Source organism: Mustela nivalis (assembly GCF_964662115.1).
Source record: "Mustela nivalis genome assembly, chromosome: 11".
NCBI classification, from domain to species: domain Eukaryota; kingdom Metazoa; phylum Chordata; class Mammalia; order Carnivora; family Mustelidae; genus Mustela; species Mustela nivalis.
Window position 1 is genome coordinate 92,308,123 of NC_139030.1, and position 26,817 is coordinate 92,334,939.

General features: G+C 34.4%; 1 protein-coding gene across 4 annotated transcripts in view; it reads left to right on the forward strand.

The window, feature by feature from the left end:
* The window catches only part of ERBB4 (erb-b2 receptor tyrosine kinase 4), a 1,156,853-nt gene that overhangs the window by 889,679 nt on the left and 240,357 nt on the right, over positions 1-26,817 (forward strand). For 3 of the 4 annotated variants that reach the window (XM_082691066.1, XM_082691068.1, XM_082691069.1), the window contains exons 13-16: positions 5,725-5,857; positions 10,657-10,750; positions 16,333-16,487; positions 23,681-23,755. In XM_082691066.1, coding sequence (XP_082547192.1) covers positions 5,725-5,857; positions 10,657-10,750; positions 16,333-16,487; positions 23,681-23,755 — 457 coding nt within the window. Of the gene's footprint in view, positions 1-5,724; positions 5,858-10,656; positions 10,751-16,332; positions 16,488-23,514; positions 23,560-23,680; positions 23,756-26,817 lie in introns of all 4 variants that reach the window. The other variant, XM_082691067.1, reaches the window with a different exon arrangement.

Here is a 26,817-nt window from a genome sequence, read left to right on the forward strand (position 1 = left end):
TAAAAATAAAAACACCAAACAACCGATTTTCAGTGTAGAGGAGGCCAAATTATATTGGAAAAGATGCCATCTAGGATTTCATAGCTAGAGATAAGTGAATGCCCAGCTTCAAAATTTCAAAGGACAGCCTGACTTTCTTGTTAGGGGCTAACACAGCTGGTGACTTAAGTTGAATCTAGTGCTCATTGATCATTCTGAAAATTGAAGGACCCATAAGAATTGTGCTAAATCTACTCTGTGGCCTCTGAATGGACAACAAAGTCTGAATGACAGGAATCTGTTTACAATATAGTTTACTGACTATTTTAAATCCACTTTTGAGACCGGCTACATGGAAAGAAAGATCCCTTTCAAAATATTACTCCTCATTGACAATTCACCTGGTCACCCAAGAGTTCTGATGGAGGTATATGAGTTTATTGTTTTTATGCTTTCATACAACACCCATTTTGCAGACCATAGATCAAAAAGCCCATTTTGATTCTTAACTCTTATTATTTTAAAATATATTTCATAAGGCTATAGTTGCCACAGATGGTGATTCCTCTGATGGATCTAAGCAAAATACATTGAAAACCTTCTGGAAAGGATTCACCATCCTAGATGCCACTAAGAACATTTGTGATTCATGGGAGAATGTCAAAATATCAACATTAAAGGAACTTGGAAGAAGTTGATTCCAACTTAAATGGATGATATTAAAGGGTTCAAGACTTAAGCAGTGGAAGGAACTGCAGAGCTGGCAGAAATAATAAGAGAACTAGAATTAGAAAAAATAAATAGAAGCAAATGAAAATGAAAACACGACAATTCAGAACCTTTGGGATACAGCAAAAGTGGTCCTAAAAGGGAAATATATAGAATACAGGCCTTCCTCATGAAACAAGGAAAGTATCAAATACACAACTTAACCTTACACTTACAGGAGCTGGAAGACAACATCCTCATTGGGGAAAAATTGAGAGCTTTTCCCCTAAGGTCAGTAATATGACAGGGTTGCTCATTCTCACCACTGTCCAACATAGTACTGTAAGTCCAAGCCTCAGCACTCAGACGACAACAACAACAAAAAATAAAATAAAATGCATCCAAATCAGGAAAGAAGACAAACTTTCACTCTTCTCAGATGATGTGATACTCTGTGTAGAAAATCCAAAAGACTCCAGCAAAAAATTGCTAGAACTGATAGAGGAATTCAGCAAGGTCACAGGATATAAAATCAATGCACAGAAATCAGTTGCATTTCTAATACATGAACAATGAGGAAGAAAAAAGAGAACTCAAGGAATCAATCCTGTTTACAATTGCACCCCAAATCACAAGATACATAGGAAGAAACCTAACCAAAGACATAAAGGATCTGTACTCAGAAAACTATAGAACACTCATTAAAAAAATTAAGGAAGACACACAAAAAAATGGAAAAACATTCCATGCTCATGAATTAGAAGAACAAATATTGTTAAAAATGTCTGTGCTACCAATTATGTGGTGTAAAGATACAATATTTAACTTTTACTTAATGAAACACTCCTTCCTGGGGGAAAGAAAAAGGAGAAATAACAAGGAACTTCTTGAGGCAGAAGAAAAATTTACCTTATCAAGGTGATTGTAAGTGTAAGTGTAAGTAGAGCATAAACCATGGGTAGATATGGAAGAAATAAGAGTGGTTATTACTAAGAGTCTAGATGTTGAGGAATTTAAAAATGATCTGGTGAGATTTTAAATGCATAAAAAGGTCTATGCTTGAGATACCTCTAAACACTTTTTTACTTTGCTCTTATAATTAAAACATTTTAAAGTTGGCTTTATTAAGTAACAGACTATGCTTTATAAAAATAACAACAAAATATGAATTTTAGGTTAGTGTTACACATTAGTGCTACACATTCAATACAATCCCTATCAAAACATCTTCAGAGATGGAACAAACAATCCTAAAATTTGTATGGAAGCAGAAAAGACCCCAAATAGACAAAGGAGTGTTGAAAAAGAAAACCAAAGCTGGAGGCATCACAATTTCAGGTTTAAAACTATATTACAAAGCTATAATCATCAAGTCAGTATGGTACTGGCACAGAAACAGACTGATATCAATAGAACAGAAAAAGGAACCCAGAAATGGACCTACAACTCTATGGTCAAGTAATCTTCAACAAAGCAGGAAAGACTATCCAATGGAAAAAAGATAAGTCTCTTCAAAGGATGTGTTGGAAAAATTGGACATTCACATGCAAAAGAATGGCCCACTTTCCTACACCATACAGAAAAATAAATTCAAAATGGGTGAAAGACCTAAATGTGAGACAGGAATCCATCAAAATCCTAGAGGAGAATGCAGATACCAACCTCTTTGACCTTGGCTGCAGCAACTTCTTGCAAGACACACCTCCAAAGGCAAGACAAAGAGTGTTTTTAACAAATGGTACTGGAAATGTTGGTTATCTATATGCAAAAAATGAATGGATCTTTACATACTGCTTGTGATAGTGACTTCTATGTGTCAACTTGACTGCATCATTGGTGTCCAGATATTTAGTTAAACATTATTTCTGAGTGTATCTATGAGGGTGTTTCTGGATGAAATTAGCATTTGAATTTGTAGGCTAAGTGAAACAAAATAGGGAGGCTTCATCCAATCCACTGGAGGCCTGGAAAGAAGAAGAGAAAATTCACTCGCTCAGTCGGACTTCGGAGCCAGGACATTGGCCATCTCCTGCCCTTTGGATGGGACTTATACCATCTGTGGTCACAGTTCTCGGGAGTCTGGACTAAGACCAAAACTATGCTTTCCTGGGCAAATGATGGGGTCTGGTTCCTTATAAGAAATCATATGTATCCTGTTCATTTTGTTTATTTTGTTTCTCTGGAGAGTACCATGCAGTACCATAGGGTATTATTTTGGAAATGCAAATCAAAACTATAATTGGATATCATTACATACTTATTAAGAAGGATACAATTAAGCTGACTGATCATATGAAATATTGGCAAAAATGTGAAGGAACTGTATTCTTGAGTTGAGCTTATTACTATTGGGAATATAAAGTGATACAACTAGTTTGACAAACAATTTGACCATTCCATGAAAAATTAATCTTATACCTACTATGTCCATTTTACTCCTAGGTGTTTACTGAAGGGAAATGAAAACATATGGCTATACAAAGACTTGTGCATGGATGTTTATAGTAGATTTTATTTATTTATTTATTTGTTTGTTTATTTATTTATTTAGAGTGTGTGGGAGCAGTGTGGGGAGGGGCAGAGAGAGAGGGAGTGAGAGAAAATCTTAAAACAGGCTCTATAATAAACACAAAGCCTGATATTGGGCTTTATCTTATGACTTTGAGATCAAGACCTGAACTGAAATCAAGAGTCAGACGCTTAACTGACCGAGACACATAGGTGCCCCTATAGTAGCTTAATTTTTAGTAGCACAAAGTGGAAAACAGTCTAAATGTGTGGCAATAGGTGAATGGTTTAAAAAATGTTGCATATCCATACAATGGAATATATTTAGTAATAAAAATGAATGAATATTGATACACACAGCAACATAGATAAATCTCAAAATAATTGTTCAAAGTGAAAAAAAAACTATATGAGAGAGTACATACTCTATGTTTCTATTTATATAAAATTTTAAGAAAAAGTGCAAACTAATGTATATTAAGTAACAGCCTATCAATGGTTGTCTGAGAGAGATGGGGAAAGAGGAAGGGATTACATAAGGTCATAAGAATTCTTTTGGAATTAATAGATACATTCATTACTCTAATTATGTATATGGTTCATGATTGCATGCATATGTCAAAATATCTAATTGTACACTTTAGGTATGAGCTATGTATTATGTATCATGTATACCTCAATGAAAATGCTAAACACACTAACGCACCGTTACACAGTTTCTCTCTTAAACTATGTTGGAAGAGATTATTCAATTAAGCAAAAAGTAAAGTAAAAAGACTTGTTGGTAGTCTCACTCCGCCTTGAGAAAAAAATTTTCCACAGTTTAGCATAGGGACCCCCTTAAGGCTGCACGATATAAGAGGAAGAATACATGAATTGGACGATTCTATTTTACTTTTTTAAAACAAGTTAACATCATGAATGCTGGCAATTTCTTTCTCAAAACTATCTTTAAAAAGGTAGAATTCATGGACATCTTCCCCTGTTTATATTACACTCGCGTATTATCTCAACCCATCCTACAAATGCTCTTGTTATGACAACTTACATCCTATAATAATTAACCTTGGTAAATAATGGGAAGATAAAGATTTTTTGATATACCACCCTGAACGCGCCCAATCTCGTCTGATGTGCTTTTTGAATCTTGGAAATTCCTAATATTTTATGAAAACCACATGCAGTTGTGTTTCAGATGACTCAAATCACTTTACAGACATTTGAGGTCTTTATAGGCCCTTCCTATTCAACATCTAGTATCCCTTTACTAAAATCATGTTATTCCACATAAAGAGCAATATTCTTTTTTTTTAATTTTCTGATATATTTTTTTAATTTTTTTTTAATTTATTTTCTGCATAACAGTATTCATTGTTTTTGTACCACACCCAGTGCTCCATGCAATCTGTGCCCTCTATAATACCCACCACCTGGTACCCCGACCTCCCACCCCCTGCCCCTTCGAAACCCTCAGATTCTTTTTCAGAGTCCATAGTCTCTCATGGTTCACCTCCCCTTCCAATTTACCACAACTCCCTTCTCTTCTCAATCTCCCCATGTCCTCCATGCTATTTGTTATGCTCCACAAATAAGTGAAACCGTATGATAATTGACTCTCTGCTTGACTTATTTCACTCCGCATAATCTCTTCCAGTCACATCCATGTTGCTATAAAAGTTGGGTATTCGTCCTTTCTGATGGAGGTATAATACTCCATAGTGTATATGGACCACATCTTCCTTAGAGCAATATTCTGAATAAATGTTAATATAAAAAGAAACAGAGATGGTGAACTTAAGTGGCAATTTTAAAACAGTCCCCAAATTCTTTGGCAGCACTTTCATTAGCAGATTCTATAGAGACAAAGCTAAAGATCATTGCTACTACATTCATCTCTATACCTCCTCATCCGTGACCACTACAGTTTGTTTCGCATAGTTGTAAAACCCTTTCTTTACATGTGCCAATTCGACTAAATATCAAGGCAAGCGGAAGCCTGTAAAAAACTTGTATTTTATTTCCATTCCTCTCATTCCTCCTGCCTTCCAGATATTCTTTTTCTTTCTCTACATGTTATTTTTTAAAGACAATTATTATTCCATTCCTTCATGAAGCTCTCATATGGATGTGAAGTGAAAATTTTTGGTGTCTTAGTGGAACAAAGGGTTGGGTTGAGAAAGGCATGGTTTGCTCCTTGCCTTAATGGGAAGGTTAATTGCTATCACCCTTCCTTCCTAGAATTTTGATGTAGACAATGTACGTTTATTCATTCTTATGAAAAATGTAGTGGTTCTACACACATAGTGATGGGGCTCTGTGATATGGAAGAAGTTGACAGTGGTGAGGGTCACACTGAGTAGGCAGACTGAGTTATCTGCCACATATCCCCTTCAAACCAGTTTCTTCAGAAATAGCATCATTGGGCAGTTCACATTAAAATGGTTAAATGTTTGTTTGTTTTTTAATGGTTAAGTTTGAACACAGCCTTCTTTTTTATCTCACTCTTGAATTTGTCTTTTTCTTTTCCAGCTGCTGAAGGAATGGTGTGCAACCATCTGTGCTCAGGCGATGGCTGTTGGGGACCTGGCCCCGACCAGTGCCTGTCCTGCCGTCGTTTCAGCAGAGGAAGGAGCTGCATTGAGTCTTGTAACCTCTATGATGGGTAAGGCATCTTACGACGTCGCCTTTACCTCCTAAACTTTGAGGTGCTGATTGGTTCAGATTTTTAAATGATAAGAAAATGATAAAATTGCAGATTGTGTGTGCTGGTGAGGTTTTTAAGGGAAGACCTTTTTGCATAAAGGAGACAACAACGCATAGAGGAATTGTTTTAAGGGGAAAGAATTTTATTTGAAATAAGACAAGTCCAAATATGTACTATTATGCAAACAAAAATTATACTGAAATAGACCATTCTTAATAAATTATAGCTGTGTATACTGAAACAAAATTGAAAGACATATACTTATTTTCCTTATGAAGATTATGACAAGGAAACTTTTCTCCCAGATGTCCCAGTAATAATTTTTCACATAGTTGCCTCTTAATTTTCACCTAGAATTACTGAATAACTTTTGATTTTTTTCCATCAACTTATGTCTATAAGAAACAAAGAGTACATATTTCTATGTCTCTGACAACTGCTTAGCCCTATAGAAAAATTGCTTTTTTAGTTGAAGGGGTTTTTGGTGGTGTTCTGCCACTTTCTAAAGATAACCTAAGCAGTAGTTTAAATCAAGAATTTTAAATTCCCTCTGGTGCTATAATAATCACATTGCCAATGGTAAAACCTAGTATATATGTCTTGTTGCATGGCATTTCATGTACTCATAAAATCAGTTTATCATAACATACCATTTCATGCATCACAGTTGTCCTTCATTAGTGTGATAATACATTTTTTAGTACTGTTCCTGAGTCACATTTTCTTATATTGCTACTGAAAGGATTTTCAACAGTTCTGTAAAAGTGCAGTTTTGAGGTTCTTTATTTCATTTCTTCTTTTACCTCATTTTATTTTTTTACAGATTCAAATGTTTATTGTTTTAAAATTATTTTTAAAGATGTCTTTTACAATGCATTTTACAAGTTCTCTTCCAACATGTCTTTTTGGGTACAATATTTTGTTATTTAAATGACCTCTAAGTGGCTAAAGTACATCATTAGTACTGATGTAGTGTTTAGTGACTCATTATTTGCATATCAACACCCAGTGCTCATCACAACACATGCCTTCCTTAAAATAAGCAATTCTAGAGAGGGATCAAGCTCCAGAAACCAACTTCTCTAACAGCAACATCTTATAAACAATGAAAACTGGTAGTATGAAGTGTTGGCCAGTGCCATTTCAAGAGTCAAGCCAACACTCGAATTCAGGGCATCTGATTTCCATCCTGCTACTTTTCCAGATACTGTTCTTTTCTCTTAATATTTCAGTTTTAACCTTCTCATAAATGTGAACTGGATAAAAACGTGGATGCATATACCATCCTCTGTCTCACATCTGCAAAATAATAAAAGCAAAGCCAAGGAAAAATACCTGTTTTCTACTTAAACAACACTGACTACCAAACTGCTTTTGAAAGTTTAACTTTTTCCAAGTCATTAGATCAAATGTACTAAAGAAATCTAAAGTTTTTAATGTCTTTTGCAGTAGCAGTAGGGCTCTAGGAAATCATGTTCAAGGGTTAGTTTGAAAGATAATAAATGAAAGTACCTTGTAAAAGTCTGATGTAATTCTAGCCTATGCAATGATAGATTTTCCCACCTCCAATCTTGTGGTACTGACTACTTTTTTCCAGCATTGCCCCGCAGTTGAAACAGCCTTTGAGGAATAATGAATTAATCCTAGCCTCATTACTCCATCACTTTTAATCTTGGACAAAAAACCCAATTGTTCTAAACTTAGTTTTCTTATATGGAAAATGGGAATAATAATGGTGTCAACTTCATAGGATAACTATGGTTATTAAATGAGAAAATGCATATTAAAGGCTTGTTTAAAAAATTTTACTACTAAGATGATTATGATATTCTTTTTGTGTCTATTAATCTAAGCTGATTAGATGGTTAGGTAAAATAGTCACCTTAAAAATGAAGAAAACAAATACAAATAAGACAGTTACCAAAATCAGGGCACCTATATTTTTATAATTTTTATATGAAAAGAAATCCTCAAAAGAGGACTTTTTGAAGAGGAAAAGAAAATCAGTCATTTCCTTGCTATTAGCATTCAAATCCAGGTCATAGAAGCCACTGTATATAGCAACCCTTAACTACAGTGCACAAGCGTCTAGAGTGAAAGAGAAAAATTGCAACGCAATCTTAAAACTGTCATTTGGCGACGTGGTCAAGCGCTTTTACAACTATAAGAACAACATAGAAACATCAGAAAGAGTGCCGATCTAGGTTCTTTATAGGCGTTTTTATATTTAGTAATCACACCTCTCTTTGAAACACAATTTTTTTTTCCCTTTTACAAAGGATATTTACAAAAGGAAGTCTAGAGCTGTTAGGGACTTCAGGCCTAGAAGTATTAGTGTTGGTGTTGGGAACACTGGCCAGATTTGGGAAGGACTTGATTCCAGAGCATTTACTCTGAATCACAGGATTGGCTGAGGTAACACACACAGCAGGACTGTGGGAAATGCAGAGTAGTGAAATGTGACAGAAATCTCCAAATGTAAAACTCAGCTCAGGGGCGCCTGGGTGGCTCAGTGGGTTAAGCCGCTGCCTTCGGCTCAGGTCATGATCCCAGGGTCCTGGGATCGAGCCCCGCATTGGGCTCTCTGCTCAGCCGGGAGCCTGCTTCCTTCTCTCTCTCTCTGCCTGCTTGTGATCTCTCTCTGTCAAACAAATAAATAAAATCTTAAAAAAAACTCAGCTCAGTAGTCAGTGATTTGTTAGGTCAAACTCAGTGCAAGGTAATCTCTGGCAAAGTCATAGTATAATCAATAGGAAACGGAAGAAAAAGCAATGATGGAGACACTGACAATGAATAGCAAAAGTAATAAAAATCATAAGGATCAGTTTTGAGAGCAGAAAGGAAGGGAGCCCAAAGCTATACAAATAGAAGTCTAGTCTATAGAAGAAAAGACAGGTACGCTGTATCTCCAAGACTTTTTAATGACATATTCACTTTATTCCTCAACTCTGTTTGTAGGGAAGGGGTTTTCAAGAAGAGAAAGAAAAGCATGACCAATGTTTTAGTACCACAAAAATTATGACCTTCATTCAGTAATGTAACCCTTTAGCAATCACAGAAACTATACTCAAAAAACAAACAAACAAAGAAACAACAACAACAAAAAGAATTTGCTGACGATTGCAGGTTTTGCTGTGTTTTATAATTTTATTATAGAAATGATACTTTTGAATCTCTTCACAATTGACCTACCATCCCACATATATGACCCTCTTCCCACATATCGGTCATTTTGACCTTTTTATTCTGAAGATTCCCTCTGTAAAGCCATGTATATAATCCATGTTGATAAAACATTGCAAAAGAAAATCTGTTTCTATGTAATTGAGCTTTTAAACTCAAGAAAATTTGTAAGAAGCTTAATCCATCACAAACCTACACCTCACTTTAAAAATGCAAAATCCATGTAAATAAATATGTGCATTGATACCTAACCAAACCATCAATTTGTGCTATTTATTTTGAAAACCCAAACTTAATTATCTTGCTTTAGTGTATGTGTAATTTTAATTTAACCAACAGAAAAATAACTCACCTCTTGGATTTCTATCATTTATTAAGACTTTATGATAACCAAATAGGATAATTCACTATGAAAATAAGTGAACACTTCACTCTAGGGACAAGTAAATTTAAATTTATCACCTAATTAATCTATAAATGCCATATATGCAATGCTTTAAGTTTAGAATGATAGCTCATGTTATACAGACACAAAATAATCAGAAGCTGTAAATATTTAGTCAAGTTTTATTAATGACTTATAGCTGGCATTCTAAAATTATCTTCACCCAGTGCTCCTTCCTCTTATACATTATTAGGAATTAGGTATTTAAACATAGTGTACCTAAGTGATACCCAATTATTGAAATGGAAATTTTACAGTAGATAATGATTAGAAAACTTACTATTGGTAACATTTAATATTCATATAGCCACAATATGTAAGGTTGTGGGAAGGGATAACCATCCTCCTAGATTTTAATTAGAGAGTTTTAGAATGTTACCATTTAGCTATTTTTTATATTATACTGTATAGAATTACTTCAAAAAGATCTTAAACTGAAAAAGATGTTATGATATTAGATCAATAATCTAAGAATATAAAATCTGCCATAAAGACATATTTTCTCTAATTCTCCAAGGCAGCTATTTTAAAAGAAGAAAAGAAATCAAAGCATTTTTTGAAGTTTCACCAAAAATAAATTGAAGAGTCCTGGGATTTGAAGGACAGGGATGGGGAATATCATGTAACTTAGCAACAAGAAAAATACAATAGTTCTTTCAGAGTTTAAAAAATAAAGCTCAACCAAGAGTAAAATTTTATATAGAGACAAACAGGCACAGCTTTACTTTAAAAAATGTAAAAAATGATTCTGTTGTGTCATCAGAGGAGACATTCTTTTTTCTTTCTTTCTTTCTTTCTTTCTTTCTTTCTTTCTTTCTTTCTTTCTTTCTTTTTTCTTTCTTTCGTTCAAAGACTGCTAGAATATCTCTGGCAAGAGAGAGGTTTTCTGAATGAGTCTATCGTTGAACCCAGTGGAGGGCAAGGAGAGCCATCTGGCTGCAGTTTATCTTTTCTCCTAATGGAGAACTTATTCCTTAATGTACAGGGAAATGAGTCTGATGCTCCTGGCACATAGAGAAACAGACTCTAGAATTTACTCTGCCAATAGGGCTTTTAGCAGATGTTACTTCATTTGTTAAGTTGACAGCTTGTTTGCTTATACCACCTCATGCAGCTGATGTTTTCACAGGGAATTTCGAGAGTTTGAGAATGGCTCCATCTGTGTGGAGTGTGACCCCCAGTGTGAGAAGATGGAAGACGGCATCCTCACCTGCCATGGACCGGTAAGCTTGAAGACATCTGTCATTGTGTTGGCTTCCTTAGCTTCATGTGTGAATGTTATGTCATTGCTTATCATTTATCCATCCATTCAACAGGTGTTTATAGCATGCAAGGGGGAATCGTGTTTGGTACTCTTCCCTCAAGAGGCTTATAGTTTAGTAGTAGATATGAAATATTTACAAACTCAATTTCTTAAATACTTATATCCCAGATCATGTATTTAAAAAGTGGATATGGATATGCCCTTGAAAATTGCAGTGTTGAAAAGAAAAGAGAACTTCATTAATAATTAGATTGAACCAAAAAAATTGATAAGATATATATATATATATGTTTAAATTGTTATAGGAACACATGAGAGATAAATTAATCTGTCTTTGGGATAGAAAGTAGGGCATGAAGGAAAGCCATAGAGAAGTGATGTTTGAGCTATGCTGTGAAGAAGAAGAATCTGGAAAGAGGAAACATGCAAAGATATGCAAATGTAAAAATTCATGGTGTTTAAGGTAAACTATAACACATTCATATCTGTGTTTAATTATTTAACTGTTACGGCGTTGTGAAGGATTTTGTGAAGGACAGAAGTGAGAAGGCAAACATTTATAAACTAAAATCTTAAACAGTGTGATAAATACTAGAGCAGAGAGAAAAACAGAGCTATGAGAAGGAAGAGAGGCTGTGGGATCAGGAAAGTCTTGATGGATAAGTTGGCATTTACTTGTTTGAAGTTAGCCAGATAGAGAAAATTGTAATTCTTTTTTAGACCTTCCTTTGGTTCCCATCATTCAAGCTTTTTCCCAATAATGAAGTCAATATGACTTTGTCATTCCAAAGTGTCATATTCATCCTTCTTTAGACAAATTTCCAGTTTTTTATGTATTGACTCATTTCTCAGTAGATTATTTGGGGACCAACATTTGGGTGTAGCTAAGAGCTTAGTATTACTCCATAAGAGTATAAAATATAAATATGCAATTTATATCGTACTAATTTTTCTACCAGAGTGCTTATTCAGCACTTAATTAGCTTAGGAAAAAAAATATCATTGAGCCTCCAAACTTCCATTAGGCCCCAATGAGCTGTTCTGGAACTTCATCTAAAGAAGGATGTGGAAAACTTGGACAGTTCAGAGGACTACCACAAGGATGATTAAGCTTGGAAAATCAGACCTCTGAGAAAAAGAAGTGGTGTGATTTGGCCTGAAGAACCAAAGTCTAAAAGACAATTTTATATGTAAATGATCTCCAAGTAAGTATGCAAAGGGTGTATTCGGCTATTTTCTGTCCCCACTAAGGATATTAATGGAAAGTACAATTAATCTGCAGCATGAGAAATGTGGATGCTGGAAAAAAATGACATGAAACACAGGGAAGTAAAAATCTGAAATGGGTTGTGTTAAAGCAAATCAAGTAATCTATATAAGACTTCTTTAAACACTAACATATTTAGGTATCAAAGTCAAAGAATAGAAAGCAATGTATCTTTCAGAGAGACTGAGACTTTAGAAAATGTGCAATTATAATCACAAGGCAGACTGCAAAACCAGTCCTGTGCTTTTTCTATTCCTCATGTTGCCTCCTATGGTATAAATGAGGCTGGTAAATACTTAATTTATTAATTTTGTTAAATTTGTATGTTTTCACAGTATATTTATTCATTCTTTTGTTACTCAAAAGATTGAGACAGTTTATAAACGACACATTAAAAACCCTAATAGTTAATGTTTTTAAATCAATTTTCAAATTTATTTGCTAACTAAGAAAGAATGAAGAAACAGATTTTTAATGAACACATTTTGATTTTTTAATGACAGCTTTGTCGAGCCAACAATCTACCTAGAATTACCACCCAAGGTTAACATTGTCAATTAACATGTGTAGAGCTTCAGAAAGGCAATAAGTCAAAAGTAGGAAAGGTTTAGTAAGCCCTAATCATTCATTTGTGGAAGATCAGAACACAAAATCAAGAAAGCCTATTTGTCACTAGATCAGTAAACCTTGAAATGCTAAGCAGGTAAGAACAATTTTAGGTTGTGGTGTCTGAGAAACAGGCTGGACCAAGCTCAAACAGTAGCCCAAACTGCTTTCACTAGGAGGTTGCTTGGCTTTCAGTTTTTACAATTTATGTTAAGATTTTGCCTATATCTGGGTTCCATACTGATTATCACAACTAGAGACACAAGTGCTTTTATGTGTCATAGAATAAGCATCTATCATTTGAGATACCTAAGAAGTTCTGGAAAGTTTTTTGTGAGGGTGAAAATGTGATGAGACAGGGGAAAAGTCATAAAGCTGGTTGGGATTCCCATACCTGGTCTTACGACTTAGTATGTTGGACTCACACTTTCCTGAGCTGTCCATATTTCCCTAAGAATAATTGATATACATGCATATTTGTCAAATCTGTTACATCTGAAGCATACTATTACTTTTTCCATTTAAAATATAAAGAAACGGAACCTATAATAATTAGAAAGTTCCATCAAAAAGTCAAGCATGTATATGCTGTGAAGCTGAGACTCAACTATAGAAGTGCCTCAAATTTTACATTCCATTCATTTCACTTCCTCCCTCCTCTGTCCCCGTAGGCAACAATTCTGTGAATAATAAGGATAATGTGTTTTCAGGGAACATGACAGCCACATGTAAAATGGGATGGTATTATACTATTGCAGTGTGACTGAAATCTAGGATAATCTTGGGAGGGCTAGCTTTGAGAGAAAGCAAGCCCCTGATTTTATATCCTTGTATGTCTGTACATGGTATTTTTATTTTATTTATTTTATTTTATTTTATTTTATTTTATTATTTTACTATTTTATTTTATTTTTATTTTACAACTTTATCCTTTCTGCCTTACTTTCTCTACTCCTGTGTGTGTTCCTATCAAGAAAGATAAGAAAAGACATGTGAGAAGAAAGACAAGTAAGGAAAATCTGACAGAGTTTTAGAAGATGAGAATATAAGCCAAAGAGGCAGCATGTAAATGAAGAGATTGAGGAAGAGAATGATAAAAGCTGAAATAGTTGTTAAAGTCAAGTTAGTAAAGGTTGTGCTGCTATAACAAATAACCCCATATTACAATAGGTTATAGGAACATGTTTAAATCTTTTTCATGTAAAGTGCACTACAGATCGGCCCTCCTCCTTGTGATGGTCTAGTGTTCTGAGATGCTTTTATATTTATGGGATTTCCATGTCTGCATAGGATCCCTGCCTCATGGCAACAGGGAAAGAGAAGGCTGGAGAGGTTAGCCCTGGCAGTCTCATAAACCACTTCTATGTAATTTCATTGTCTACAACAAGACATACCTCACTCCTGGTGGGAGAAGAATTTCAGTCTTCCATGTAGCATGTAGCTAGAAGTGGAAGATAACTGAAACCTGGTGAATAGTAGCATTGTCTCTCACAGTAGTGACCAGAGAAAATCATCAATTGTCACTGAGGGAAAAAATGTAATATTTCTATCAAGATTTAGCTTATTCTTTAGCTTTCTGGGTACCTAAGTGAGTCCAAGGGTAGCTCAAAATCAGAGATAAGGAACAATATTGCCTTCACCTCTGTTTTTTTTATCATTGTATTTATTGATTCATTCACTGAACTTAGGTTCTTAAGAGCTTTGGGAATATAATGATAGAAGAGTAAGCATTAGACACACATATTTCTTTAAATCTCTTTATTATGGAAATGAGTTGGAGAATCTTTACATTTCATTTCATTTGGGATTTATCAGGACATTTTTTACTTATGTCAACTTAGAACATTAGGCTTTGTATCATGATAATACAGTCAAATAGGTAAGAGATGCTTAAAAACAAGGGAACATATAAAACATATTTTTGAAGTATACTTGAACATTAAGTGTGATTTAATTTTAGTTTCATAGTATTTTGTGTCTTCCGATTTTACCTGGATATTATTTTACATCAGAAAAATTTTATAGAAAAATAATTCCTAATTTCTAATTTTGACTATAACTGCCTAATTTCCTCATAGTTGGTTTTTATTCTTGTGTTCTGTAAGAAGACATCAGCATGTCCCTTGTATTGTACAATAAGTCATGCCACTGAGCATACTTGCACAGTAAATGATTTTGTATAGTAGATGGCATTACATGCCTAAGGACCCATGAGCAGGTGTTAAAATTGGAAGCATGTAAAGTGTTCTTTTTTGGTAGGAAATAAGAAGTTACCAATAGCAAACTCTTCAGATTGAATGGGTATTAGGTTTTGTAGGATAATTTTCTTTTAGCTCTAAGTCTCACATCAAAATAGTGAAATAGGTGCCTGATTGAACCTCACCAGTCGCAGAATTTCCTGAAACCTCCTCCTGATTATTTTTTCTTCTTTATGCCACTGTTCTTCATTAGCAACCTCAATCTTTAAATTTTAAAATATTATATTTATTTATTTCCTGATGTCTTGTATCACCAACTTGCAATGTCTGACTGCTTTTGGATTAACATATGTAGAGAGACTCTTGTGAGTGGACACTCCCTGACTAAAACATAGCTCTGTGAAATATTTGGTTATTGTTGACTCCCAAATTCACAATTTATAATTACAAACCTAATAAAATTAATTATCTCCCTCTGTACTTACTGTATCTTGTTTATCTAAATTGTGTTTAATGTGAACTATCATAACTGTCTAGCAATATGGACATATAGCTTTTGGGGAAGAGGTTCCAGAAAGTAGTAAAAGAAAAGAGGACCCTATGACAATAAAACAATATGATGGGTTTTTTTTCTTTAAGATTTTATTTACTTATTTGACACAGAGAGAGAGATCCCAACTAGGCAGAGAGGCAGGCAGAGAGAGAGGGGGAAGCAGGCTCCCTGCTGAGCAGAGAGCCTGATGCGGGACTTGATCCCAGGACCCTGGGATCATGACCTGAGCTGAAGGCAGAGGCTTTAACCCACTGAGCCACGCAGGCACCCCATAAAATTCTTTTATGTTTAATATGAGTTTTAAAGTTTACTTTTTAAATGACATTTAAACATATTTATATATTATTATTGCTTATTAGCATTCTGCATATTAGAAAATAATTGTATATTATAAACATAGATATACAAAGTGAGTTAGTTCTATTTAAATTTATTATGGTCATATTTTTATCACCTTTATTATTGGATAAGTTTCTCCAAATAATTTTCTTTGGCATGCACCTACTTCATTATTTGGGGCTTTTGATATTTGTTCATCAGAATGTGTCTTTATTGTGCTCTCAGTATTGAACTGTGATTTACTAAAATCCCTATAAATAGACATGTGAGTTTTAGCATGATCACAAGCTGATTTGAGATGAAATTTATTTGCCCTAACTAATTACTAATAATTCAACCACAGTACGTTTTAAAATTCGTTGTTCAAATAATCATGGACAACCCAAGGAAAGTTTACATCTCACTTTTACTTGGAAATGCCGCAATAGGGACATCCCCATTGGTCGTTTCGAAAACGCTCTCCGGTTCTGTAGGGGACGATCGGCCACTCACTGAAGTCTCAGGAACTAAACCACATGAACACTAGAGGAAACAAGTTCCATTTTTCGTCCTCCATTGTTTTGTTTTTCGCACTTCAGGGACCTGACAACTGCACAAAGTGCTCCCATTTTAAGGATGGCCCGAACTGTGTGGAAAAATGTCCAGATGGTTTACAGGGGACAAACAGTTTCATTTTCAAGTATGCTGATCAGGATCGAGAATGTCACCCATGTCATCCAAACTGCACCCAAGGGTAAGCATCCTTGCTGGCCAAGGACTTCGTCACACGGTATCTTTACCCTTGACACAGTCTACTAAATATATACTATTTCCTTATAAAACTCTATTCACCTATATGTTAATGTGTTTTGTGATTAATATGTTTTACGATAATATGTAAATATGATTCAAAGAGGAATACCTTCTAAGAAAATGGTTTATGCAAGCAAATGTATATACCCTTTCAGATATTTCTGTTAAACACTTACTTAAATGAGTTTTGTTGACACCTTTATGCAGCTGATGGCACGTATACTTTGTATGGAGTGTGGAAATCCTTCCAAATTTTACTTGAGTATGAAGATATCTTAGAAAAGAAAAGACAAGATAGTCATCAGACTTTTGAGATTTGTGCTTCATATATCTTTAGCAGAAACTTCCTGTTTATGTTTCTTCGTTATTATAACCATTGAAGGTGAGGATAGCTCTCTTTGCAAAATACTGCCTTGAATTACTCCTTCAACAAAATATATGCAAAATAATGATAACAGGATAAAAAGGTCTATGTGCGTGGGGAGAACTTAGTGATATGTGTATCAATAAAATCACAAATACATTTTGGGAAAGTAATTCTATTGCAGGTTAACCTATAACTTAGAATTTCTTTGACCATTATAGGACAACTCAAAGATGGGTACATAGTTTTCTATTGTTTCAAAAGGATGCATTATAAAATGAATAATAATTAGGTTACCTTTGATACTGATAGCAGTTGAAAAACAAAGACATATTACAGAAAGAAGAAAAGCACTGAACTGAAAGAAATAATGTGACTCATCTAACATATTCCAACACCTAATTTTTTAAAAGACAGCAAATCTATTTTAGTAAGGGCTTTTCTTTTTCTTTCCTCCAGAAAATGACTAATTTCAGACTTGAGGACAATTTAACATACTCTATTCTCCTTCTGTCCATAAATCCGCTTCTCCCTTATAAGTGCCCACACACAAGTGCACACACCCACGTACGGATACAGACACTGGTTGTTAAGAATCATCTCGGGTACTTTATATCTGGCAGCAAAGTATGAGATATCATAAAGAGACTTTCTGCCAGATTAAGAGCTGGCTGCTAGGGGATATTGCAGAAGTTAAGCAAGCAACATCATTTTCTACCAAGAGGACATCAATTTGCAGATGCTGCTACAATTTCCTACAGGTCAAGAAATCAGCTTAAGTCACTCTGTGAAGTGGCAGGTCCTCAAAAGGTAAAGTAACATTCTGTCATTCAAATTCAAATGCAGCTTGGAAGAGCTAATGCCAGCTCCTTGGTTTACACGTACGCGCATAGACTGAGGGATACTGAACTAGTCACATAGAACCTTTGCTTCAAGGAAACTAGAAAGAATAAACTTCTCCCCGTGTGAGTTTTTGGTACACTTGGGTTAAGAGTATTCCATGAAGAAACAACTGGCACCCCTGGAGCAGAAGAGTCAGCAAGAGAAAGAGAAAACTTTGCCTGTTCAAATAATCATCCACAGGAGGGTTTTATTGTTTTGCAGCTAAAATTAAACCAGTAAATTATTCAATATAATGTTGATGTCAACAGCTGTTGCCATTCAAAATGAGACCTTTTGCTATTTTTGCAAATCTAATTACAAGGAAGCCATTAGGGAAATGAAAGTGAGATCACAGAGCCATAGTCTGGGTGTATGGCTGGTGTGTCTTCCTCTCAGCCCTTTTAAATCATGATTATGTAATAAAAGAACATCTATATAGTGGGGGAATGTAGAAGTCGGGACAATGAAGAGATCAATTTACCACAGCAACAAAAACCAAATGTCAGCTAAAAAGGGAGAATGAAGGTATAAAGGAAACAAATCCAACCAGATCAGTTAGGAACTCCAAAATGTCTTTGAATCAACTGTTGCAGAATGATGGTGAAACAGAATTTGAATGTTGTATTCCCTGGTATCTTCCAAGGTAAATGGATTCTGGGATGACTGATTGAGCCCTGAAGATTCTTGTATATGTTTTCATTTAGCCTCCTGCCATCCTTTTCCTAATATCCTCCTTATTGTCCAAGTTCACTCACTTCATGAAAGTTTTGTGGTCCCAACCCCAGAGATCCTACATTCCTGAATCCGACTGTGCACTACTGCTGTCCACTAGTGTGCCTGGAGATCCTTTCGTGAAGCAATGAGGTGCTCTATGAAAATAGTCCCTTCTCTTCAAACTGCATGTAGAGATAAGATCTTTCCCTAGAAAGATCAAAGGGACAATGAAGATGATGTAACAAATGACTATTTTAAATCCTAAACATATGTACTAATTGACCTATGGATGAGTGTGAGCTCACCATGCCAATTTTGGAAAACATGTTTTCTTTTATATGTCGATATTATGTCAGCCGGATAATTCAAGAACAATGTTAATGGAAATAGTCTCTTAAGTCACTTTTTTTTTTTTTTAAGAAGCAAAGTTCTTACTTTGAATACTGTTCAATGATTTTCTGAAAATAAAATTATGTGTGTAATACCTTAAAAGCACTTTTATTACTCTGAAAGTACATTAAATGTATTGGCTCTAATAAGTGCTTTCGTTACTTTAAAATAGGTTATCTATTTCTTACCTATCAGGAGATTCTCATTAATATCACTAAAGAGGGGGTGGTCAGGGGTTGGGGAGTCAGCTAACAATGTCTCTTCCCTTCCTTAACTAGAGGACTTTTATCTTGGCAGCCTTTTCTGATTTCATTCTTCAGCTTGGTTATATTGAACACCTCTTGTGTATGAGATACAGTGATAGCTAAGTTAAGAAATGAGTAAGACACAGCTCTTAACCACTAGTGAGTCATGGTTCAGTGAGTTTTCTATCTTACAATTCGTATCTTAACATCGGAGACACTTCCCCATATTTTAAAATGATGAGAAAGCATTTAAAACTTAAGAATGATCTTCATATTTGAAATTAGCAAGATAGAAATTTTTAAAGAAGACTTGTGAACTAAATTTAGTAGGTAATTTAATTTCTATAATGGCAATTGCTACATTTTCTACACTAACATCATTGAGTCTGTGATAAATACAAATTTAACTTTGGTTTTGGACTGGGAAATTTACTTTTCATTAGATATCTTTGAAAATTTGCATTGAATATGTTTGTTAATATTAGAATCATGGTTTCATATTATTAAATTCCTTATATGCCTTAATCTTTCTTATCAACCCTTTTTATATTATTTAATTTATATACTGAAAAATTTTTCACTGATAGAAGGAAAGAAGAGTGAAATTTTTGTCTATACTCTTTTAATTGAAATTTTTTTTTTAATTTTATTTTATTTATTTATTTATTTATTTATTTATTTTTAACTTTTTATTTTTTTTAAATATCCCTCCATTCCAAAATTTTAAAATATTCCTCCATTTCAAAATTCTAAAGAATTAAGATTTTGTTAAAATATCTCAACTATGTTAGATATATGAATACATCAAAGCACTTATAAATCAGTAAGTAATGGCAAATGTTCAACACATCTTGGTGTTCAGAATTCCAGATATTTTTATTGACATGTTACAGTTTCTGATTTTCCTGTAAAGTTTTTACTTTGTACCACTGATTTTGTAGAGTGTTGCATTATTCCTTATCCTTTTTTGATCTCATATTTGGGATTTTGACTCTTCAAAAGTTTAATGTTTCCATTATTCTATGATCTTGCTGAACCAATATAAATTGTAAGTGATAGTTAATAAATCTCTAAATAAAGTCAAAATAGTTGAAATAGAGTACACATCCTTAAATAGATACTTGTATTTAGAAAAGATGGGGCCGCTTCAGCCTTACCCTTATTCTTGGTCTTCCATTTTTTCTTTCATCTTCAGCTTGTAAATATGTTTAAATCTCAAATATCCTACATAATCCACTCAACGAACTTTCCTGACCCTACATCCTGCCCCCTCAGTACTCACCTCCCTTTTCCCTTGCCTCTATTCTCTTATGTCCAATTTGTTTCTCGACTCACAGGAGCCGAAATTCTGGTGACCTCAACAATGACAACTAAAATGCTCTCAGTGATTCTTATTTGATGAGACCTCTTATTTGACATTGACAATTACAAATGCAAGACCTCTTGCATCTGACGTTGACAATTACCCCATTTCCTGAAGTCTCTCATGATTTGGCTCCCACAATGCTGCAATTATCTGATTTCATACTCAATTATATTTTTTCATGCTTTTGGCATAGGTTATCTTAGGTCATTTATTGGTTATTGGAGTTCCTTGGGTTTGAGTCTCAGGCTCCTCTTTTCTCACTTCATAGATCTTTCTTCAGCTATCTTGATCACCACTGATCATTGCCCCACCACCACAGACCCCTCTTTCCAGTTGGCAAGGAACATTTCTTACCGAAAGGCAGGACAACCACACTAGATACATAAAACTGAAATTATCAACCCCTCCTCCTCCAACACACATGTGCGCTCGCGTGCGCACACACACACACACACACACACAGAAAGTTGTTCCTCCTCTTGGCTTCTCTCACTGATGGTATTACTACTCTCATAGATGGACATTTGAGTCATGTTTAATTCCTCTGACTCTTCCTCTTCTACCATCAGATCAGCCATCAGCTTCTCTTTTTCCCTCTATACTTTTCAAGGTTATTTCTTGAATCTGCCCTCCCCCCGCCTCTGTCCTAATTGCCATTTCCCAAGTTTAATCCTTTTTCATCTTGCATAGACTAAAACAGTCTGTGCCAGAGCAGTCTACCTGGATCCCACCTGACTAGCCTTCACAGGGCAGAGGTCCATGTAAAACACAAGTGCAGTAAATCCCTTACTTCTTTAAAACCCTGCAGTGGTTCTCCATTAAGTTTGCCCCTAAAGCAAATAGCCTTCAAATTCTGACTCCAATCTAATGATCTCGCTTCTTTTACCTCTCCCTGTTGCCTCATGTTTTGCTCCCTGACTATTCAGAATTATGTGCACTCTACATTGCCTCAGATCTATGCTTTTATTCCTGCTGTTCCTTACCCCTTAGAAATCACTGCTACTCCAACTCTGGTTCTCAGTACCCTGAACTTCAGCATTCTGTCTTCTCCATGAGGATTACCATGAATTTCTGAAGCCAATCATCCCTCTGCTATGCTCCCTTAAGCCACTCTTTCATGTCTCTTATTATATTTATCACATTATATAATATACATCTGGTTATGCATCTGTTTCCTTCATTAAATTGTGAGCTCATTAAGAGCAGGAAAACTAATTCATCTTTTTTTTTTTTTCCCTTCCAGCTCCTAGAAGATAGCAACACTTAGTAGGCATGCAAATGGTTATTTTTTTTTTAATGGATGAATAAAGATCTTTCATTATTCACACTTTCTCCTCAAGTTGAATTTTACTTTCAAATATTTTTTCTTTCAAAGTTTATTATAAACACACAAATTGTAAACTATTCGTAGCTTTTCAGTGTATATCTACTTGGAAATAAGAAATAGACTATTAATGTTACAAAATGGCAATACTGTATAAAAAAGCATTTTGAAGAAGATATAATTGGGACCTAGAAAAAAATAAGTTCTTCAGAATAAAATAAATAGAAAACAATATAAGACAATTTGGAAACATTTTTAGTAGTTACTTTCTCCATTTTAAAAATGGTTTTGGTTATGGATTATATTAATTCAATGCTATGTGCTATAAATTTTTATTTTTATTTCCCATTTGCTTTTTTAAAATACTTTTTTCATGGTGTGTTCTCTATATTTCTGTATATTGAATTTTTTTTTCTGGCAAGTTCAAAACCAATCCTCAAAAAGAAAACATCTTTCTACCTAGTATTAATATTACAGCTGATATTGGTGAAGCAAGGAAACAGTGACTTAATTGTTATTATACATAGTTATATTAGTTCACCAATTTTAAGAATTATCTAAAGATATAATGGACAGCCTGGCCTTATACACAAGCATCTTATTATTTCATTATATGGTGATTTTAACTTCAGCTTCTTTTTCAGTTTTAGAATTAGAGTTTGGGGAAAAAAATTGTGATCAGCAGAATGAGACAGTTCTATAAATCATAGTTGTAGAGGGAATCTTGATAATGCACTGGAGCTATATGTATTTGATGAGAGAGAAGGGAAAGAAATCCAATTTAAGTCCATTGGAAGATGGGAGAAGCAAGATTTCCATAATACTTCAAAATGCAATTCTACGGACTGTACATTAGGGTTTTGTGTACTTTTATGATTCCACTTAAATGTTGATCTCAGTAAATTCTTTACTGAACTGGTTCTTAGTATATTCATTTCCTTGGAGAGTATTTATTTATTTGCTCTTGTTTCAGTTAAATATGATGGCAGTTTAAAAACCCATTTCTGTTTGTCTGCTCTTTTAAAAGAGAGTGTCAAGATAAACTGGAATGTGGTGAAACCAGTTAATTTGCTTTTTAAATGAATTCATGTTTACAGATAAATATGTTTTAAAAACAGTCACAACCAAGGAATGGAATAATGTGATTATGTAAAGTATCCATAAGAATAGCATTAAAATGTGTTAACTCATTTTCTGCCGTAATCAATCTTTAATGAGCATTAACATCAGGTTATTATATTATACTAAATAGCTCATGTTTCCTTTTTATTGATTTTAGTTTTACTTAAGCTTAAGTCCTTTTAGAAGAAACTGTATACATGAAACCAATTATAACTTTTGAAATATCAAATTATTTAGCTAGATATATACTCATGAATGATGCAAATGAATTCAAGGTATTAGAAGTGAGTTATGTGGGTTTGGAAGTTATCCACAGAAACAGGGTCCAATTTTCTTTACTGTGGACATGTTTCTTTGCATTCCATTAGGTGGTTTTGGCAACTTACTTCTCTGTATCCATCAAGCAATAATCTTCTCACTGACTTTAAATTCAAGAGTGTTCCAAATTGTCTAAAAACCATTATTAAGAATTTGAAACAATTAGTTTTATCTTAGTGATTCTTTTTTTAACAATGACTAATTTTTCTTTCCTTGTATTTTTTAAATTTGGATCTTCTGCAGGTGCATAGGCTCAAGTATTGAAGACTGCATCGGCCTGATGGATAGGTACTTGGTGTGCTTGCTTCCCATGTTCTTCCTCCAAGGCTCCTTGTGCGAGCACTGGTGCATGTGTGTGCATGCCACTGGGGATGGAGAATGATGTTTTCTGTTCTGTAATTGCCTGCAGGTGTAGCGGTCCCACTAGTCATGACTGCATTTATTATCCTTGGACGGGCCATTCCACTTTACCACAACATGCTAGGTAACATCTACCATGTTTCCATTTTGTCACTCAAATCCTTTCCAAATTATCATGGATAAAAAATACTAACCAGTTGGGTGAAATTTATAATATGTTAAATTAGGGAGTTATGAAATAAGCATACAATGCTACTTTTCAAACCACATTTCTTAACCCCCTTTTCTTTATTTGTTATAATTTTAGAATCCAAATTAGTAGAGTTTTTGAATTTTACCTTTATACAACTTAAACAGGATTTTGATTTATTAATCTAGAATTTTAATAGAACATTTCTTATTAATTTTGTGATTACTGCAAAAAGAAATATTTTTAAGAGAGGAATTTGTGAAAGTTGATCTATTTTTGTAAGCTGTTTCTTGTTTAATTTGATTCATTTTCTGGTTTTATATTATTTTGAGCTGGTTGGTGTATTCTCTAGGCTTCAGAATTACTGTAGACTAAAGGCACTATAGCAAATACTTTGTGCAAGTGAAAGTACAAGTTAAAATTAAGAAAAAAACAAAACCTATCACTCAGATTCATACAAAAACCTATGCATGAATGTTTATACTGCCTTTATTCAAAATCACCAAACCTAGAAACTATCATGTGTTCTTCGGTTGTGATATATCACATATAGCCGAAGCTATAATGCTATTCAGCAATAGAAAGAAAGAAACCAATGACATATGCAAAACATGGATGGATCTCAAGTGCATTATGCTAAGGGAAAGAAACTAGACTTAAAAGAATACATACCATATGATTCCATTTGTATAGCATTCTGAAAAAGGCAAAACTCTAGAAACAGGAAATTGGTCAGTGTTGCCAGTGGCAGTGTTGCAATGGACATGGGGGAATTTGGGGCACTGATGGAATTATTCTATATCTTGACAGTGGTGATGGGTATATAAATGTATGTGCTGTCAGTACATTAAAAGGATGAATTTTGGTTTCTATAATTTATATCTCAATAAATATGACTTTTTAAAACATATTTAGGAAAAGAGTAACTTTACAATGTTATGTAGAAATATTGTTTGCTTTCCTTTTCTTTAAGACTATTTATTTGGGGCATCTGGGTGGCTCAGTGGGTTAAGCCTCTGCCTTCTGCTCAGGTCATGATCCCAGGGTCCTGGGACCAAGCCCCACATCGGGCTCTCTGCTCGACAGGGAGCCTGCTTCCCCCTCTCTCTCTCTGCCTGCCTCTCTGCCTACTTGTGATCTCTGCCAAATAAATTTAAAAAGGACTATTTATTTGAGAGAGAAAATGCATGTGCATGACCTTAAGTAGGGGAGGACTAGAGGTAGAGGGAGAGAGAGAATCTCAAGCAAACCCCCTGTTAAGGATGAAGCCCAATGCAGGCTAAATCTCATAACCCTGAGATCATGACCTGAGCAGTAGGCAGACGTTTAACTGACTGAACCACCCAGGTACTCCTTGTTTACTTTCTTTATGAAGCAAATTAATCCTGTCTTTTGAAAAAGAGGAAGTAGTGCTAAATTACAAATAGCAGAATGACAGCTGCTTTTTGATATAATTTTTTTATTTCAAATTTAACATATATAGTGTAATAGTACACAAAATAAAGGTATAAAACTCAGTGAATTTCTCTAAATGACACATTTATGTAACCATCAGCCAGATCGAGAAACAGAATAGTACCAGAGACAGAAACAGTCTTGTGCCCCATTCCAAGGGTAACTATTGTCCTGAATGCTAACACCAGTTTGCCTGTTTTTGTACTTTATGTAAATTGAATCATATATATATATTCTTTGTATCTGGTCTCTTTTGCTAAACATTATAATTATGAGGTTCATCTGTGTCATTATATTTAATCATATTTTTTCAATCATATGTTATTTAGCCTTTAAAAATTTTTAGAATAATCAAATAAGTGATATGTCTCATTAATAGGTTATTTAAATTCTTTTTCAAAAGGGTGCTGTAGATATAAATGATTTATACAACAGTGGCACTTTGGCATTTGGGATCAACTCAGACTAGTTAATACTGTTATTTAGAGCAAGATTTAAAATTATGGAAAAAAATGACTAAAGAGAGAGAAAGAGAAAGAGTACCTAAGGTCCAAAGTTCAGTTTTATAAACCAAGATACATTTTAGATTGTTCCTGTATTTATAAAATAATTTTCCTAAAACAAAATAATAATAATTTTCCTCCCTGAGACTTTGGTGAAGTCAGTATAATATCATTTTGAAGAGTATTTCCACATTTGATTTAATGACTTTCTTATAATTATTCCAGCCAACTAAGGAGAGGCATTATAATGTGGTGATTGAGTGGTGATTAATCTTTGGAATCAGCTTTTCTAGGTCCAAAGCAAGGCTCTATCATTTTTAGATATTTAACCTTGGGTAAGTGCCTTCTATTATCTGAGACTTACTTTCTTCATATATAAAATAGGATTATAAATTGGTTGTGAGGATTGGTTGAGTCCATAGAATAGTGTCTTCCCCAGATAAATCACAGTAAATGTGATGTATTATTTTGCTATAGAACAAGGATTTTAAATGTTGGGGATGGGGGAACATAATTCCTAGAGGGAAGGGAAAAATCTCTCTACCCCTTATGGCGGGTCCCTTGAGGGAAGGAAGGATATTTCTTTCTTTACCTTAAGAACCACTGCCCTAAGGAGGACCACTGGTTTGGATGGCAGCGTGTCATAGGTAAAGACATATGCAGAGACAGAGAAGGGGTTAAAACCATAGTAGTAGATCACTAGTGGTTTTCGATGCTCAAAATCATAGTGTATCTTATTATAGATTTAATATTTTCAATACTTAAACAAAAGTAGCTTGGGAATTTTCAATCCTATCTTGCCTAGGTTCTTAGGCCATTCCCTCTAGTCTCAGACTAACACCTAATTCAGATTAGCTTTGTCACAATTTGGTAACTACGTCTGGTAACAGAGTATAGATAATATAATTCAGCCCATCACTCGCAGGACATTTAACCTGTAGGCCTTTGTACAGAGCAGAAGTTTTCGAATTTGAAGGCCTGGGTTCAGGTATTTGCACTACCATATTTCTTATCTGTAAAATGGGGATGATAATGGTA